The 17,280-nt window shown below is 36.9% G+C and overlaps 1 protein-coding gene across 1 annotated transcript; it reads right to left on the bottom strand.

The window, feature by feature from the left end:
- Window positions 1-5,472: 5,472 nt before the first annotated feature.
- Window positions 5,473-14,243, bottom strand: LOC118569849 (cysteine-rich secretory protein 1-like). Its single transcript, XM_036168105.1, has 5 exons — window positions 14,172-14,243; window positions 11,667-11,783; window positions 10,533-10,620; window positions 7,340-7,470; window positions 5,473-5,490 (listed from the first exon to the last, which is right to left on the bottom strand). The coding sequence occupies exons 1-5, from the start codon at window positions 14,241-14,243 to the stop codon at window positions 5,473-5,475; spliced, it is 426 nt and encodes a 141-aa protein (XP_036023998.1).
- Window positions 14,244-17,280: the final 3,037 nt, after the last annotated feature.

The following is a 17,280-nucleotide window of genomic DNA, read 5'->3' as shown; positions in this document are numbered from 1 at the left end:
CCACCTTAACACAAAAGAATATGCTTTCTTTTGAACACAACATGGAACCTTCTCCAAAATCGACCACATGCTTGGTCACAAAACAAAGCTCAACATATACAAAAAAATTGAAATACCCTCCTGTATCTTATTGGACCACAATGGCTTAAAGTTAAATTTCAACAACAACAAATTTACAGAAAGCCTACAGTCTCATGGAAACTGAATAAAGCCCGATTGAATCACCAATTGGTCAAGGAATAAAGAAAGAAAGAAATTAAATATTTCCTAGAATTCAATGAAAAAGAATGTACAACATACTGAAACCAATGGGACACTATAAAAGCAGTGCTAAGAAGAAAATTCATATCTCTAAATGTCCAAATAAAGAAGTTGGAGAAATCTCACACTAGCAACTTAACAGCACAACTAAAAGCTCTAGAACAAGACGAAGCAAAATCACCCAGGAGAAACAGAAACCAGAAAATAATCAAATTGGGGGCTGAAATCAATAATAGAAACAAAGAGAACAATAAAAAAAAGTCAATGAAACAAAGAGTTGGTTCTTTGAGAAAATCAACAAGATAGACAAGCCCTCATCCAAATTAACCAAAAAGCAGAGAGAGCATCCAAATTAACAAAAACAGAAATGAAAAGGGAGAGATAACAACAGACAATGAGGAAATCCAGAGAATCACCAGGTCCTACTTCAAAAATCTGTACTACACAAAATTGGAAAATCTGAAAGAATTGGGTGATTTTCTGGATAGGTACCACATACATAAGTTAAATCAAGACCAGATAAACCATTTAAATGGTCCAATAACCACTAAGGAAATAGAAACGGTCATTAAAATTCTCCCAACCAAGAAAAGCCCAGCACCAGATGATTTCAGTACAGAATTCTACCAGATTTTCAAAAAAGAGCTAATACCAATACTCTTCAAATTGTTCGACACAAGAGAAACAGAAGGAACATTACAAATTTCCTTTTATGAGACTACAGCCATCCTGATACCCAAACCACACAAAGATGCAACAAAGAAAGAAAATTACAGACCAATCTCCCTCATGAACATTGATGCAAAAATACTCAATAAAATACTGGCTAACCAAATCCAGGAACTCATCAAAAAAATTATCCACCATGACCAAGTAGGCTTCATACCAGGGATGCAAGGATGGTTCAACATACAAAAATCAGTCAATAAAATACACATTATAAACAAACTGAAAGAAAAAAAAAACACATGATCATCTCATTGGATGCTGAAAAGGCTTTGACAAAATCCAACACCTCTTCATGATAAAGGTTCTAGATAGATCAGGAATACAAGGAACATACCTAAACATAATAAAGGCAATTTACAGCAAGCCACAACCAATATCAAGTTAAATGGAGAGAAACTTAAAGCGATTCCACTAAAATCAGGAATAAGACAAAGCTGTCTACTCTCCCCATACTTATTCAACATAGTGCTTGAAGTTCTAGCTATGGCAATAAGACTACAAAAGGGTATCAAAGCAATAAAAATTGGAAAGGAAGAAGTCAAACTTTCATTATTTGCAGACAATATGATATTATACATTAGTGACACCAAAAATTCTCCCAGGAAACTCCTACAGCTGATAAACCCCTTCAGTAATGTGGCAGGATATAAGATTAACTCAAAAAATCATAGCTTGAACTGTTTGGGAGGCACCCAGGCTGTTGGACCGGGACGTGTCCTTAGTGCATGAGCTGGCTGTTTGGAACCTTGGGCTTACACAGGGATACTTTGCTCAGCCTGAAAAGAGGGGACTGGACCTGCCTATACTGAATCAACCAGGTTTAAATGAATCCCAGGGGAGTCTTGGCCCTGGAGGAGATGGGAATTGAAGGAAGGGGCTGGGGAGAAGGTGGGGGCCGGGGCAGGAGCGGGGAGGACAGGAGAACCCATGGCTGATGTGTAAAATTAAAACACAAATATAATAAATAACAAAAAAAAAGATTAACTGAAAAAATCAGTAGCCCTCCTATATACAAATGATAAATGGGCAGAGAAAGAAATCAGAGAAACATTACTATTTACAATAGCCACAAATAATATAAAATACCTTGAGGTAACTGTAAATAAGCAAGTGAAAGACCTGTATGCTAGGAACTTTCAGTCTCTGAAGAAAGAAATCGAAGAAGATATCAGAAAATGGAAAGATCTCCTATGCTCATGGTTAGGTAGAATTAACATAGTAAAAAATGGCAATCTTACTAAAAGAAATTGACAGTTTCAATGCAATCCCCATAAAAATCCCATCACAATTCTTCACAGACTTGGAAAGAACAATACTTAACTTTATATTGAAAAACAAAAACAAAAACAAACAAACAAAAAACCTAGGATAGCTAAAAGAATCCTGTATAATAAAGCAACCTCTGGAGGCATCATGATCCCTGACCTCAAACTCTACTATAGAGCTATGGTAATAAAAACAGCTTGGTACTGGCATAAAAACTGACATGCAGACCAATGGAATCAAATTGAAGACCCTGAAATTAATCCACACACCTATGAATATATGATTTTCGACAAAGAATCCAAAACTGTACAATGGAAAGAAGAAAGCATCTTCAACAAATGGTGCTGGCATAAATGGATGTCAACATACAGAAGGCAAATAGATCCATATATGTCACCATGCACAAAACTCAAGTCCAAGTGGACCAAAGACCTCAACATAAATCCAGTTACTCTGAACCTGATAGAAGGGAAAGTAGGAAGTAGTCTTGAATGCACTGGCACAGGAGATCACTTCCTGAATATAACACCAGTAGCACAGACATTGAGAGCAACAATTAATAAATGGGACCTCCTGAAACTGAGAAACTTTTGTAGAGCAAAGGGCATGGTCAATAAAACAAAATGACAATCTACAGAATAGGAAAAGATCATCACCAACCCCACATCTGACAGAGGGCTGATATCCAAAATATATAAAGAACTCAAAAAGCTAGGCTTCAAAACAATCCAATTTAAAAATGAGGTACAGAGCTTAACAGAGAATTCTCAACTGAAGAATATCAAATGGCTGAAAGACATTTAAAGAATTGCTCAATATCTTTAGTCATCAGGAAAATGCAAATCAAAACAATTCTGAGATGCCATTTTACATCTGTCAGAATGGCTAAGATCAAAAACACTGAAGACAACTTATGTTGGAGAGGATGTGGAGCAAGGGGAACACTCCTCCACTATTGGTGGGAATGCAAATTTGTACAGCCACTCTGGAAATCAGTATGGCGGTTTCTCAGAAAATTGGGAATAAGTTTTCCTCAAGACCCAGCTGTAGCACTCTTGGGCATATACCCAAGGAATTCTCAGTCTTTCCACAAGGACACATGCTCAACTATGTTCATATCAGCACTATTCATAACATCAAGAACGAGGAAACAACCTAGATGCCCCTCAACTGAAAATAGATAAAGAAAATATGGCACATGTACACAATGAAATACCACTCAGCAGTAAAAAAACAAACAAACAAAAACAAACAAAAAAACCAATGATATCAAGAAATTTGCAATCTAATGGATGGAACTAGAAAAAAATTCATCCTGAATGAGGTAACCCAGACTCAGAAGGACATGATGATAATGAGCTGAACCTCTGAAACTGTAAGTGAGCCACCCCTTATAAGATTTTAAAAAAGAATAAAACAGTCATAAAGCATTATAAAAGTTCTGTCACTTGCTCCACTTCATCTGACACTTCCAGGTACCAGGCTCCAGATGCCTTCTTGACCAGGCAGCTGGATGGAATCCAGTAGCTTTCTTCTTTGCATTACTTAATGCTAACAGAAACATGCTTGAACATTCTTTGAGGATCCTACTATTCAACCCATAAAGAGATAAGAAATGAATCATTTAAAAGACTTGATTTGAAGACCCTCAGCATCTTGTATAAGTTTCTTGTATCAAAAGAATAATAGAGCTGAAGAGATGTCTCAGCACTTAAGAGGACATATTACTCTTTTAGAAGACTTGGGTTTGGTTCCCAGCATCCACTTCAGGTGGTTTGCAACTGTCTATAACACCAGTTCCAGGGGCTTTGATGACTTTGTTCTCCACAGGTGTTTAGAGTTGACAACCTGGGACTTGATAACTTATCAGGAGTCTCCTCCCAGAAGAGAACTGATCCCTTCTCAACACCCATAGATTACCCATAGCTCCTTTTCAGGGCAATACAGCCTTTTGTTATCACCCTTGGTTGCCTACCTGAACTCAGAGATAAGAGCCTATTGTTAAAAACATCACAAACTTCAGACACAGGAGTTAGAGGAAATGAGCTGGAATTGAGCTGAAAATCTCCTTCATACAGATTAGCTCTCATAGTATTAGAAGATGCTATGTAAACTGCCAAGGGAGAAAACAACCATTAGGTTTATCTTTCTGCAAAATCATAGCAATGACTAGCCTGCTTGGCATTTTTCCAAGCTTAATTTTTGTTGCTTTATTTATGCATGTGAACACCCACACATCCACAAAGGCCAGAAAAGGTCCTTAGTCCTAAAGTTAAAAATAGTTATGACCTACTTGACATGGTTGTTGGGTATCAAACTTGGATCCTCTGAAAGAAGAGCAAAAATTCTACACCACTGAGTCATCTTACAGGCCTATGTTGCTACCTTATACCTGTAAGAGTTTACTAAGTTTTAAATTTCTAAGGCTCTTTGAGAGGTCCTTAATATATTTCAAATAGTTAAGATCTCTAAAATCTTACCACTTTTCCTTAGAATTTACTAAAAATTTCTGAAAAACTCATTCACTATATCTTCATTTTAAAGCCAGAAATTCACTTCCCTTCCAGGCTGTGTTTGAGCTCTTAAAAAATTTTCCACAGAAAAAATGAATATGCATTCATAAATTGAATGTTACCTTTGTTTATCTTTAAAAATATTTTAATTATGTTTGTCCATGTTAGGCTTTGTGAGTGTACAATAAAAAGGCTGAGTTCATGAATTTGTGAGGAAGTGTAAGTGTGGGGTAGGAAGATTTTGAGTAGAGGAAAGTGTGGAAATGATGGAAATACAGTAATCCTATATGAAATTTGCAAAAACTAAAACAATTTTTTTTGGTATTTTAAGACAATGTTCTCTGTGTTGCCCTGCCTGGCCTCAAACTCAAAATGATTGCCTACCTCTGCCTCCCAAATCCTAGGATTAAAGGTGTGAAACACTACTGGGCCTCAACAATTCATTTAAAATAAAACAGGTACAACAAACTATCAGGGGTATGATCAACTAATTAGAAGACCCACAATCACTAACCTGTGTCACTCATTCATGTTCACTCCTGGTCTACTATTAAAAGTTTGCTTCTTAGTCTATGAACATAGCATGAACTGACAACATGGATCTCACAGTCCTTATGCTTGGGTCCTCATGAGGTCACTATTAGTCCAGAAAACAGCAATGGAGGAAGGAAGAGAAACCATTTTTAAAGATAAGGAAAATGCTTCATAGGGTGATTCGGAACTGATGAGATGGACATTTCAAAGATTTAATTAAATAAGTTTCAACTCTAGGAAATATTTATAAGTTTTTATTTCCCTTTCCATGTAAAATATATCTTTAATTTGTTTTTATACTATGATAATTTTAAAAAGTTAAACTGCATTTGAAATATTGAAAATGAACTTTGAAGTGATACTTACGAAGGACAATAGTGACAAACATACATGAATTTAAATGATTGGCCAGGACACTCAGCAACTCCACATGCAACTTGGAAAGATGAATTCCAAACAACCTATAAACCCAGAGATGAAGACAAGGCACAGGTCAGAGAGGAATATAATGGAGAAAAACAAATACAAAATTAAAAATACCACTGGTATACTTTGTTTCTATGTACCTTATAAATATATTTAAGTGATTGAATCAAACTACAGATGTTAGAACATCCCTAAGGGGCTGCTGTTGGTCAGCTAGTCTGGCAAAATTTTTGGGAAACAGTGAGTGGTTTTTTTTTTTTTTTTTTTTTTTTTAATAGTGCCTGACAGTGGCATCAGCCCTATCTCAGAGAAGCTTTCTTTTTCGTTGTTGTCTTTGACAGGTTCCAAGATGATGAGGATGCAGAAAGCTTGATGGAGGCCAAGGAATTTCATGTCAAAATGAAAGGCATCAAAGAATCTATGGACACCAGGAGGAAGCTGGTGTGATGTATATCTTCACTAACATTGCTTCCAACCCCACTCACATGTGACCATAAACAGCTAGAGGGGAACCTGGATATCAGATCAATTCCTGGTAGGACATCAAACTGACCAAGATGTTGCTAGTGACTACTCTGAAGTGATTTTGCAAAATCAAGTGTCCTATGTCCATAGAGCCCTGGCCTTGGAAGATGAACCAGAACTTCCTCCCAGTATCACAGAAAAGACTGTTTATTTTGATACTCTAAGCTGTGATCATGAGTAACTTCTTTTCTGTGTGGGCAGGGATCATGAATGGCTTGCAAGCCTTGCTGGTTCATCCTGATGGAAGTCTGACAATCAGCATATTTCCTAGAACTTGTACTTGGTAGGTTCTTTTGTGTGGAGCTCTGGCCTTGGATATCCTGGTTCCCTAATGAAACTGTGTTTCAGCTCAAGTCCCTAAGACTGAAGAGTCTGATCAGGCCAGGGATTTGGAGTTGCCCCATGCCTGTACCACAACTGGATCTTTTCTCTACCCAGCCAAGTAGGATCCCCACATCACCTTCTCCCTAGGTTTAGAAGGCCATCTTTGACAGTGGACAGGATGGAGCCACAATTGTATGATTCTTGCTAAAAGTGTCATTGTATTTGATATGAAAGGACCCAAGGCCCAGGCCTTTAAATCGAGCAAGAAGCTAACGGTCAGTGTTTCTTGTAATAAAAGTCTAGGAGATACCTTTTCCCTTTTCACTCAGGAGTCATACAGAAATTATGTAAAGCCCTGTTAGAGTCTGTGAAGGTGCCTTAGAATATAGGCCATTACCCATTTTGTGGACTTGAGTCAAGAAATTATGGTTAGCAAATAAAATTATGTTCTTTACAAAGATTAGATAAGCCATTGAATGATGGCAGCTCAAATAGCCAATGAGTGTCAAGACCAATGTACAACTAACCACTCAAGATCTTCCCCAAGGTGTAAAGTTGGTATGCATTCTCTCTATACTCCCTGAAATTGGGAGAATGTGATACAATGACAGCAAGTTCAAAGCCATTCTGAGCTACATAGTGAGATATTGTCTCAAAAAGAAAATAAAAAACTCTCTGCACTGAAATTCTTTATTGAAATCAGTCAAGTAATTAAAATTATTTCCTTGCCTAGCACTTACAGAGAGAATACTTTTATTTACCTGAGTATAACCAGCTGGAAATGGGTTTGAACCAAACCTTAAATCTATGGATTCATCATACCAGCTTTGAATTGCACAAGACCATGATACTGGGTACTCTGAAACGAAGATATTCTCACCACATTTTATGTCTAAGGAAAAAGACAGACCACTCAAAAAGACAGCAATAATGAAAAAAGAGGAATAAACACACATACACCACACACACACACACACACACACACACACACACACACACGCACGCACACACGCAGAATACCTGCTTTTTAAAGACATTGCTCACAGTTCCTTTTGAATATTGCATAAGAAACATGATTCATACATGATGAACCCTTAGCTGAACAGTAGCCATAGGTATTCAATATGTGTGAGCTAAACACCACGAGCACTAAGTAGATAGAGAAGTCTTTTCTTCAGTTCTCCTCAAACTCATTCTTCCACACATTAAATCCTTCACACATGTGTGTACATGTGTATGTGTTGTGTGCATGCCTGTGCCTCATGTGTACCAAATATGGATTTGTAGTCTTAAAGAAGACCAAGATTAACTCTTTTTATTTCTCTCCTAAGTAGCTATAGATTTTTTATAACAATTTTACATATTAGGATTTTATTCTGAGTGAGCCTTTTTTACTCTCATTCTTTAAAAATACAAGTACAAAGCAAACAAAACAGAAGGGATTATATAATTTAAAGTTTATAGGTCATGTGTGGGGATATTTTATTTGTGTTCTAATAAATACAGCTATCCTGAAGATAATAGGAACAAGCTAGGCACTGTGTTAAACATAGAGGCCAGGCAGTGGAAGCACATGCCTTTAATCCTAGCATTCGGGAGGCAGAGATTCATCCAGATCTCTGTGAATTCAAGACCACACTGGGAACAGAGCCAGGTGTGGTGGCACATGCCTTTAATGCCGTCATTAGTTAACCATAGAAGTCTGGAGTTCTATACAGACAGACAGGAAGTGATAGAGCTGTGTGGGAAGAGGAAGTGATATAGCTGAGGGGAGAGAAGGAAGATGGCAGGGCTCAGAAAGGTGTACAGGTATTAGTGTACAGGAAGTAGCTCGCTCTTTGGCTGAGGATTTCTGAGAGGTAAGACATGGCTGGCTTGCTCTCTGATCTTTCAGCTTGTACCCCAATACCTGGCTCCAGGGTTTTATTAATAAGACCATTTAGCAATTCATGTTACAGTCATGTCTTATCTAGAAAATTAAAACTTCATGGGCCACATTTTCTTCAGAGAATGGGAAAAAAGTATCTTTTAGCCCCCAAAAATAACTTAGTATTTTTATCAAGCTCTGAAAATAAAAAATTACTTTAAACTTTACTGAATATTGTAGCCTTTTAAATTAACTTTTATTCATTATGTTATTAAAATATAAATGTCAAATAATTAAAACCTTTAAAAGAGATTATTAATTTAGTAGGTTTAAATTGGGCCAAAGGTGATCATTTTTAATGTTTTAAGAAATATTTTATCTCATGGTCCATTTATTAATTTTGTTATCATTTTTATACTTCCTTATGTAAATATTGTTACATAGTTTATTTCTAATTTAACATAATATATCTTTTATGGCATTCATAAGTTTATCTCACGCAAAATGATGGAAGAGGTCCCCAGAAATCCACAATGATATTTCCTCTGTAGACTGCTGGCAATGTTTGAGAGAAAGCCTGATGTGACCTAGTCTGGTGATCAGATGACTAAACACCCTAAAAGTCATCTTGGAACTCTCATCCAATAACTGATGGAAGTGGATGCAGAGATCCTCAGCCAGGCCCCAGGTGGAGCTCCAGGTGTCCAACTGTCGAGAAAGAGGAAGGACTGCAAGAGCGTGAATTGTTGAATCCAAGTTTGGAAAAAGCACAGGGACAAATAGCCAAACGAATGGAAGCACATGAATTATGAACCAACGGCTTTGGAGCACCCAGCTAGATCAGGCCCTCTGGATAAGTGAGACAATTGAATAGCTTAATCTGTTTGGGAGGCACCCAGGCTGTGGGTCCAGGACCTGTCCTTAGTGCATGAGCTGGCTGTTTGGAACCTTGGGTTTACACAGGGACACATGCTCAGCCGGGAAGGAGGGGACAGGACCTACCTGTACTGAATCCACCAGATTTAAATGAATCCCCAGGGATGTTTTGGTCCTGGAGGACATGGGAATGGAGGAGAGGGGCTAGGGAGAAGGTGGGGGTGAGGACGGGAGGGGGAAGGACAGGGGAACCCATGGCTGACGTATAAAATTAAAACACATAATAATAAAAAATTTAAAGAAAAATGAGCTGGGTACATACACAATGGTGGCATACACACAAAATCCCAGTACTTATGAAGTTGAGGTTGGAGATCAGAAATTTGAAAATATTGTGGGCTATACAGTGAGACTTTTCTCCTCCCTACCAAAAATAGTAACGGAAATAATAAATGTAAATGCCAAGATATTTGATGTTTCTTGAGAAAAATGAAGAATTAGTTGATCAAATTAAATATGTATTTTGTAATTAAAAATATAGCTAGGAAACACAACAAACCACATCATCATGATACTGGGTTAAGGACAGAAATTCTAATTTCAGAGTGCTACATAACTGGCTGAGCATGTATGAGTATACCTTGCTATTTCAGCAGACTTGAATCCAACTCCTAACATCCATGCAGTGTAGCTTAACACCACCTGTGACAACACTGTAACAACCACCTGTAACCTGTAAGCTATAGAGGGTCTAGTGCCTTCTTCTGCCCTCTAGAAGCATTCTTACATACATGCACACATGCATAAATACACAGAGACACACATACACATAAATAAAACCATAATAGGACAAAATAGAAAAGATATTTCAAATTTCCTTTATAAGGCCTTAATTAGTAATGATTTTCATCCAGACATCAGTTTCTAATCTTAAAAGCAGATAAAGAGTCGATCCATAACTTGCTTTGATTATAAACTGTCTTCAAGGCAAAAAGCTGACATCAGGAAAGACAGTTTGTGTAAAACATACACCATCCAATAAGCACAAAGTAGAGCCTTTCAGAGCCATCTCTGCCCCAGAGATATTTAACTTTATAAAAGGCAGCATCAGAATATGTGTTTATTTACAATGTTTTGTTTGCACGATATGGGAAAATGGGCTTTCCTATGTGACTCTCCATTCATTTGTAAGTGACTTTTAGTTTACATACTGGTGGTCCTGGAATCTTCAGGACTGTCTTCGTAAGTGCACTGGTTTGCCCATCTCTGTGCATTCACTCGGGCATCATTGCTCCATTGCTAAAGAGAAAAAAAAAGAAGATAGCCATAGAATAACTCAAACCTCAGAGTCACATGATCTTTGCAGACAGGCTGATATCATTGCGAAATATCTGTAGGTGCCTTCTGATTTTCATCGTAATCAATATATAATATAGTATATATCTAATTTTTTATGTTAGCATATATATTATCAGCATTCATAGTGGCATTTATAAATAAGTTTAATTTTGTATATTTCCCTCCCCCATCTTCCTGATCCTGCCCATCCTCCTATGCATGCCCTCTCATCCACAGTTTCTACTTGAAGTCACACATGTTCTATTTCCTTCCACTTAACATGCCTACTATAGTCCTCCCCTACGCCAACCTTGATCTTCTTAGTAGTTTCATAAATTATGTCAAAAGTTACACCCTCTTATCTATGGCCTTTTCTGTACCAAATAAGTATAATAGTATGTCTTCCCAAGGCCACAAAAAGTACCACAACCTTTAATGGTCTAATGATTTAGTGAAATCACCACAGGATTCATTAAAGACTGAGTAATTGCTGTAGAGTGAGTACCACTAGCCATGTTGAAGTACTAAGACTATTTTTACAGCTGTAAGAATTTGCCTCAGAAATCCTAGCTTCATTTTTTCCTTCATTAAATGAATTTAAGAGAGTAGACTATTTAGATGAAAGGTCACTGGACCTTAAAGGAGAAATATTCTGAACCTAGATTAGGAGAGAGAAGAGTGAGCCAAAATAACATAGAGGTTTTTCACTGAAGACCAAAGATAAAAGATCTGATTGTAGTTCAGCTACTATAATTGATATAGCTCCATAATACCAATGAATCACTGTTATAAAAGATATTTAATGAATTCTACTCTGATCATTGCATAACTAAACACACAGAAGTAGAAAACCAACTCAGATTTCTTTGCATGTGATAGCATATGGACACACAGCCACGCACATGCACATAAACAAAATAATGAATACTTTTTTTTAAAAAAAAAGATGCTCTCCTTAGGCTCCAAACACAGCTCTCCAAATGCACTGTCCTATTGTGAGCCCTCACCATCTTTAGTAAGTCACTACCAGGTGGATAAACCATTCTTCTCAGTTGGTTGTGCTTCTTTACAATCTCTTCTTGGACTGACTCTCTAGTGGTTTTCAAATGCTCGATTTCCATATTCTGAATGGAAATAAAATTAAAGTCATGTTAGTGTGTGTTTAGGTTGCATTAAAAAGTGAATACATTTTTTAAGGTGAAATAAATATATTTTAAAGTACTCAGGAGGCCAATGACAGTCATTAATCCTTGATAATAAATTTATGAAATTCTATGCCTTAGCATTAAAAACATTTTAAATATAAATTTTAAGAACTGAATGAATTTATGGCATGTCAAAGTAAAAAACTCTTCTGAAGCTACTAATGTCAATTTTGATTTAAGTGAGATCTATAATAATAGCCATGCAAAGTAGAGAAGCTTAAGTCATTCACACTCAGTTAGGCTGTAGCAAGGAAGTGCTAAGGATGAAGACATAATTTATTATAGACCTTAAGAGGCAATAGCCATCTGACCAGGAGTTTGAAAGCTTGTGTGATAATGTGTAGGCTCTTAGCCAATACATGTGTGCATTAGAGAGTTTTATATGGAACAGGGTTTTGTGATCACTCCAAAGACAGTTTTATCTAATAGAACATCCAAGTCAATTTGGAGACAATGGGTTCTTGAAAATAGTTGAGCATTATTAATTTTACATTTCACTGGACTACAATAAGCCTGCTAAGTTAACTCAGATGCTGATATTTAATTTTACATTTTTGCAAATGTGTGGGTTAGGTGGATGTAGTGATATTATGTGAATTGGCAGAGACATAAGAGCTACTTGCTGATACAAAATACCCGAAAATGCGCTGTCTTATAGTGTAGTCAAGATGTTACAGCATAACTATTGATGGACTGACCCTCACATACATTTTATCTCAGTGCTCGACTCAGTTGTTTCTCCTTCTTACAGTCTTACTTCCCTCAAGTCTCTGCAGATATTGCACCCATGGATCTAATCACACTGCATTGCCAGTGACTGCAACTTGTCCATCTCTCCTTAATATTTTATGTTTGAAGGCACTATGAAAGCCTTGTGCAGAGATCTCTCACAGCTAGTGATTTCTAAGGCAGAAAGGATGTACATGTTAAAGTCATTGCTTGAAAGTCCTCACATTTTACTTTAATGTAAAGTAACAATATCCCCAGATATTTATTTATTAAGGGAATGGCATCATTTTCTGAAACGTTTTTTAAATTAAGTGTATATGTTTGAGTTCAATATGGGTTTTTTGTAATGAGTGCAGTGCTGGTAGAAGCCTTAAGAGAACATCAGATTCCCTGGATTGTGTGTTACATGTGGATGTAAGCCACCTGAGATGGATGCTGGAAACCAAATGGTCCTCTTCAAGAGCAGTAAATGCTCTTATTCACAAGCCATCTCACCCCCAGATGTTTCATTTTCACCTGAAAACTCTACCTAAGATGTTTTATTTCTAAAGACAAAATATATGGCCTCTGAGAAAGGCATTATCATTTTCTGCTTGTTATCCTACCTTCCATGGTAGCTAAAAATTCCATGAGACAAGAATGTGCTTATATTTTCTTAACAGGAAGTTGTAGAGATTTAAAGAAAAACATACTAGAAACACTGGAATGTGAGAATAAAATGTTAAATGGTTTATTTTGGATAGAAATATGCCCTAATAATTACAACACCACAAAGTAAAACCAAGAATAACAACATTAAATAACACTGAGAGATGAATCAGTTCTCCATGGTAACTCTCAAAGAAACCTTCATTCATAAAACTTGGCTTGAATCTCTCTGCTATTTGGAACTTGAAAAGTTATAAAGAAGTATCAATAGACCAAAGAGAGAAGAGAGGGTAAAGCATGAAGGGAAGGAGACTAGTTCAAAAGTGCCATATAATACAATCATTTTAGGAAAGGAACTGGGGATACACACAACTTGAAAGAACGCATTGATAATAGTCTCCAGATTAATAACATGATTATGGTAACAAAAGACATATAACTTATATTCCAAAACAGGTTTACCAGTTTTTGGCACTTCTTCCTCTTGAGGAATTCTAGTAGTCTTCAATGCAGAGGCCAAAGATGAGAATGAAGTCTACAGCAATCCCCAATGCTTCTAATTTTTAGTAGCTTTCTAACTAAGGAGAGAGTATTTTTCTGGTACTACACATTCCATCATTAAAGAAGGTGAATTAGCCTCATCTAGGATTGTCTAAGCATAAGAACATATTATAAATAATAAATATTTGGCTCATGTATTGTTTGCGTGGTAGGTGTACTTAACCACGCTGGTGTGTGTGTGTGTGTGTGTGTGTGTGTGTGTGTGTGTGTGTGTGTGCGTGCATGTGTGCGCACACACACGTATTGCTAAGGATCAAATTGACTTACTCCACACTCTGGCCTTCCAGAGTTTTGAAGAGTGATCTGATAGCTCCCTAGCCTTTATGGTTACCTAAGTTTTTCTGATAAGATACTAAACCTTACCCATACCTCATAGTATTCTCGAAGAACGGATGGGGGTAACACAGCAGCAAGAAACAACAACAGTGGGAATAATATCATGTCTAGAAAACAAAGGAGAGAAAAAATATCTGCATTTAAATGTTTAGTACAAGAAATTCTGAGTAACACAGAGTTATGAGGGAAGAAAGGAGATCAATTTCCAGGATTTACTAGCAATTTAACAAGGAGGACATACTATTTGTATCATCAAAATGCGAATAAAATCAATTCAAGAAGCCTGCTGGCAAGTGGGTGCTGTAAGGAATAAGCCAAAGTGCCTAAATGAAACTCCCCAAAGCATGCACTTACAAGTGCTCTGGGTGATTAGCATCTTCTCTCCTGTCACACTCTAATCCATGGAGGTCCTCTCTTCAGATTCTAGAAGTTTAGCAGTTCTTCCTTTGTCCTTTCAAGAGTAGCAAAAGCATCCAGCTGTTACCATGACAGGGTTCTACTATGACTTGATTAACTCTTGCTTGATATTTTAACCACTGCCTACTCTGTTACAGGGTGTTTGTTTGTTATTCATTCATTAAAAGGTTTTCTCTTCTTTTTGAGACAAGATTTCACTATGTATCCCAGTCTTGCTTCAAACTTACACCTTTGCCTCAGAATCTCAAGTGCTGAGACGTATCTGTACATCACCACACACAACTCTTGTCATAGTTTCACATCAATCCATAACTTCGCTCATGTGTCCAGTGTTTTAACATATTTTTTCTCAAACTCTGGTCCATAATACCAAGAATGAACCTTAAAAATCTTAGACCTTCATCATATTTTACATATAATGGTAAATATATGATAAATTAATGTCATGTCCAAGAACAGGGAAACCATTTAAATAACTTGGAACACATTCTTTTATTAAAGATATTAAGTAAAACACACACACACACACACACACACACACACACACACACACACTTCATTGTGTCTTGTTATGCATACATACATGCATGTGAAGACTTGAGGAAGACATTAGGTGTTCCCAATTGCTCCCTACCTTATAAGTTGAGACAGGATCTGTCAGGAAGCTCCAAACTCACCATTTCAGTCAGTCTGTCTACACAGCTTGCTCTGGGTATTCTCTGTCTCTACGTTCTGCCTGCACTGAAGTTATGAGCATGCAGCCACACCCACCTGGCTTTCACATGGGTTCTGGTGATTTGAACTCTGGCACTCATGCTTGCAGAGCAAGTGCATTCTCTACTGAGTCATACTGCCAGCATCTACAGCTTGCTTTTAATGATTTCTCCTAACTGGAAAGAAGTTTGTCTTACTCTACAATTAATAAAGTACTTTATAGACGGATGCAATGCATAAATAGGTAATGTTCACGCAACTTTCCAAAGCACCCTTTGTCCCAATTTAGACACAGAAATTAGCATAGCCTATGTTTGGTGTCACTTGTCATGTGACTCTCTGGGTTTTTGTTTAAAACTCATGAAAACCTGGTAGTTAAATACTGTGATTCAAAATACCACTTTAAACACAAATAATATCAGTGTTAGAGATTTAATACTGAAATGTCATAAGAATTTTGGAAGCACAATTGAAATCTAAGCACTGGCTCTGTGACGTCATAGCCTTCAGTTCCAAGAGCCAGAGGCTGTGGTGATTTAGAAGCTTATGTATACATGGAAATATGTCAATCAAACTCCAGTAGAGGTGCCTGGGGTGAGTGCATTACTGGAAGAATCATGTGATAACTAGTCACATTCTCCTGTGTATCTACTGTAATATTTTCTAAATTCCAGTGTCATATTCAATCATAACTCAGGTTGCTTTGTCATGTTTATTTGAGCTACGAAGCAGTCATCACAGAACATAAATATTACAGAACAGCTAGAAGTCATTATGGACACAATCTTGACAAATATCCTGTAAGAACAACAGCTTTGTCAATTCCTGAAAAGCAGTCTCTCTCTTTTTTTTTCTCATTTCTCAGGAGTAAAAATCCTTGCTTCCTTGAGTTTGCTAAGCAGTGGGACTGGAATTCTGAGTTGTACCTGATCTACAATACTTGAAATTTCTGACACGCACTTATGCAGCTTACCCCTGCCTTTGCTAAATGAGCTATCTCACTACAAATATTGAGATTTACCACATAGCAGTCTATTATCAACTAGCTCTTGGAACTGACACATCGTAACTTTGACTGCTTTCAATCCAACATCACAAGTTTAGGTGGATTGGCAGGTTCAGATGTTGACTACATTTAAACACATGAAGAAAGTATGAATAAACATCCTTTGGAATTATAATCTTCTCCAAAGTCATATAATTCCCTTTTAATTGATATTAAGCAGTATCATTATAGCTTAAGATTCTCCAGAATCATGTCCTGTCTTCCCTAAATGCAAATATCTATGAGGGATACTGATTTGTCATTTAGGATATATGCACAATTTATACATGTAAAGAACCTACAAGTTATGTGCCAGTTATATATTCTGATGACCACCAATAACACATTTATTTCAATTTCAGAACCATAATGTTGAGTTGGACCATTTAAAATCATTAGCAAGTCTACCTTCTCATCTATAACCTAATTATATTTGCATTAGTGCACAGAAAAATTCATGCACTCCTAAATAGTAGTTCTAATAAATGTACCTTTAGTATAATTACTTTAGAAAGTCACAGATATTATTTCTGATTTTAGAATAAAGAATCCATTCCCACATCTCTGTAAATAAGCATTTCCAGGTTAAAAATAAGCAACTTAAATCATGTATGCTTCGCTTAGAGATTAAATAAAAAATGTATTCAATAAAATTATCAGCAGGGACTGACAACAGTCCAGATATGCAATCACCAACTATAACATTTTACTACTGAAGAGTTAGAAATGCACTGGCCTCAGGAGATTCATCTTAAAATAAAACAGTGCTACTTACTGCTGGTGTCCGAGCAGAATGAGGTGTCTGATCTGCTGGAAGAAGAAAGGAGGTGACAGCAAGAGTCAGAACTGTCTGTATGAACTCTCCCTATTTCCTGCTTTGGTACAATCTGGTTGTGCAAGCACATCTTGGTCAACAAGGTATGACACGGGATCTGTCATGGCAGATTTTATAGCTGGTCATCTAAC

Source organism: Onychomys torridus, chromosome 18 (assembly GCF_903995425.1).
Source record: "Onychomys torridus chromosome 18, mOncTor1.1, whole genome shotgun sequence".
Classification (NCBI taxonomy): domain Eukaryota; kingdom Metazoa; phylum Chordata; class Mammalia; order Rodentia; family Cricetidae; genus Onychomys; species Onychomys torridus.
This window is presented reverse-complemented; position numbering and strand designations above follow the sequence as displayed.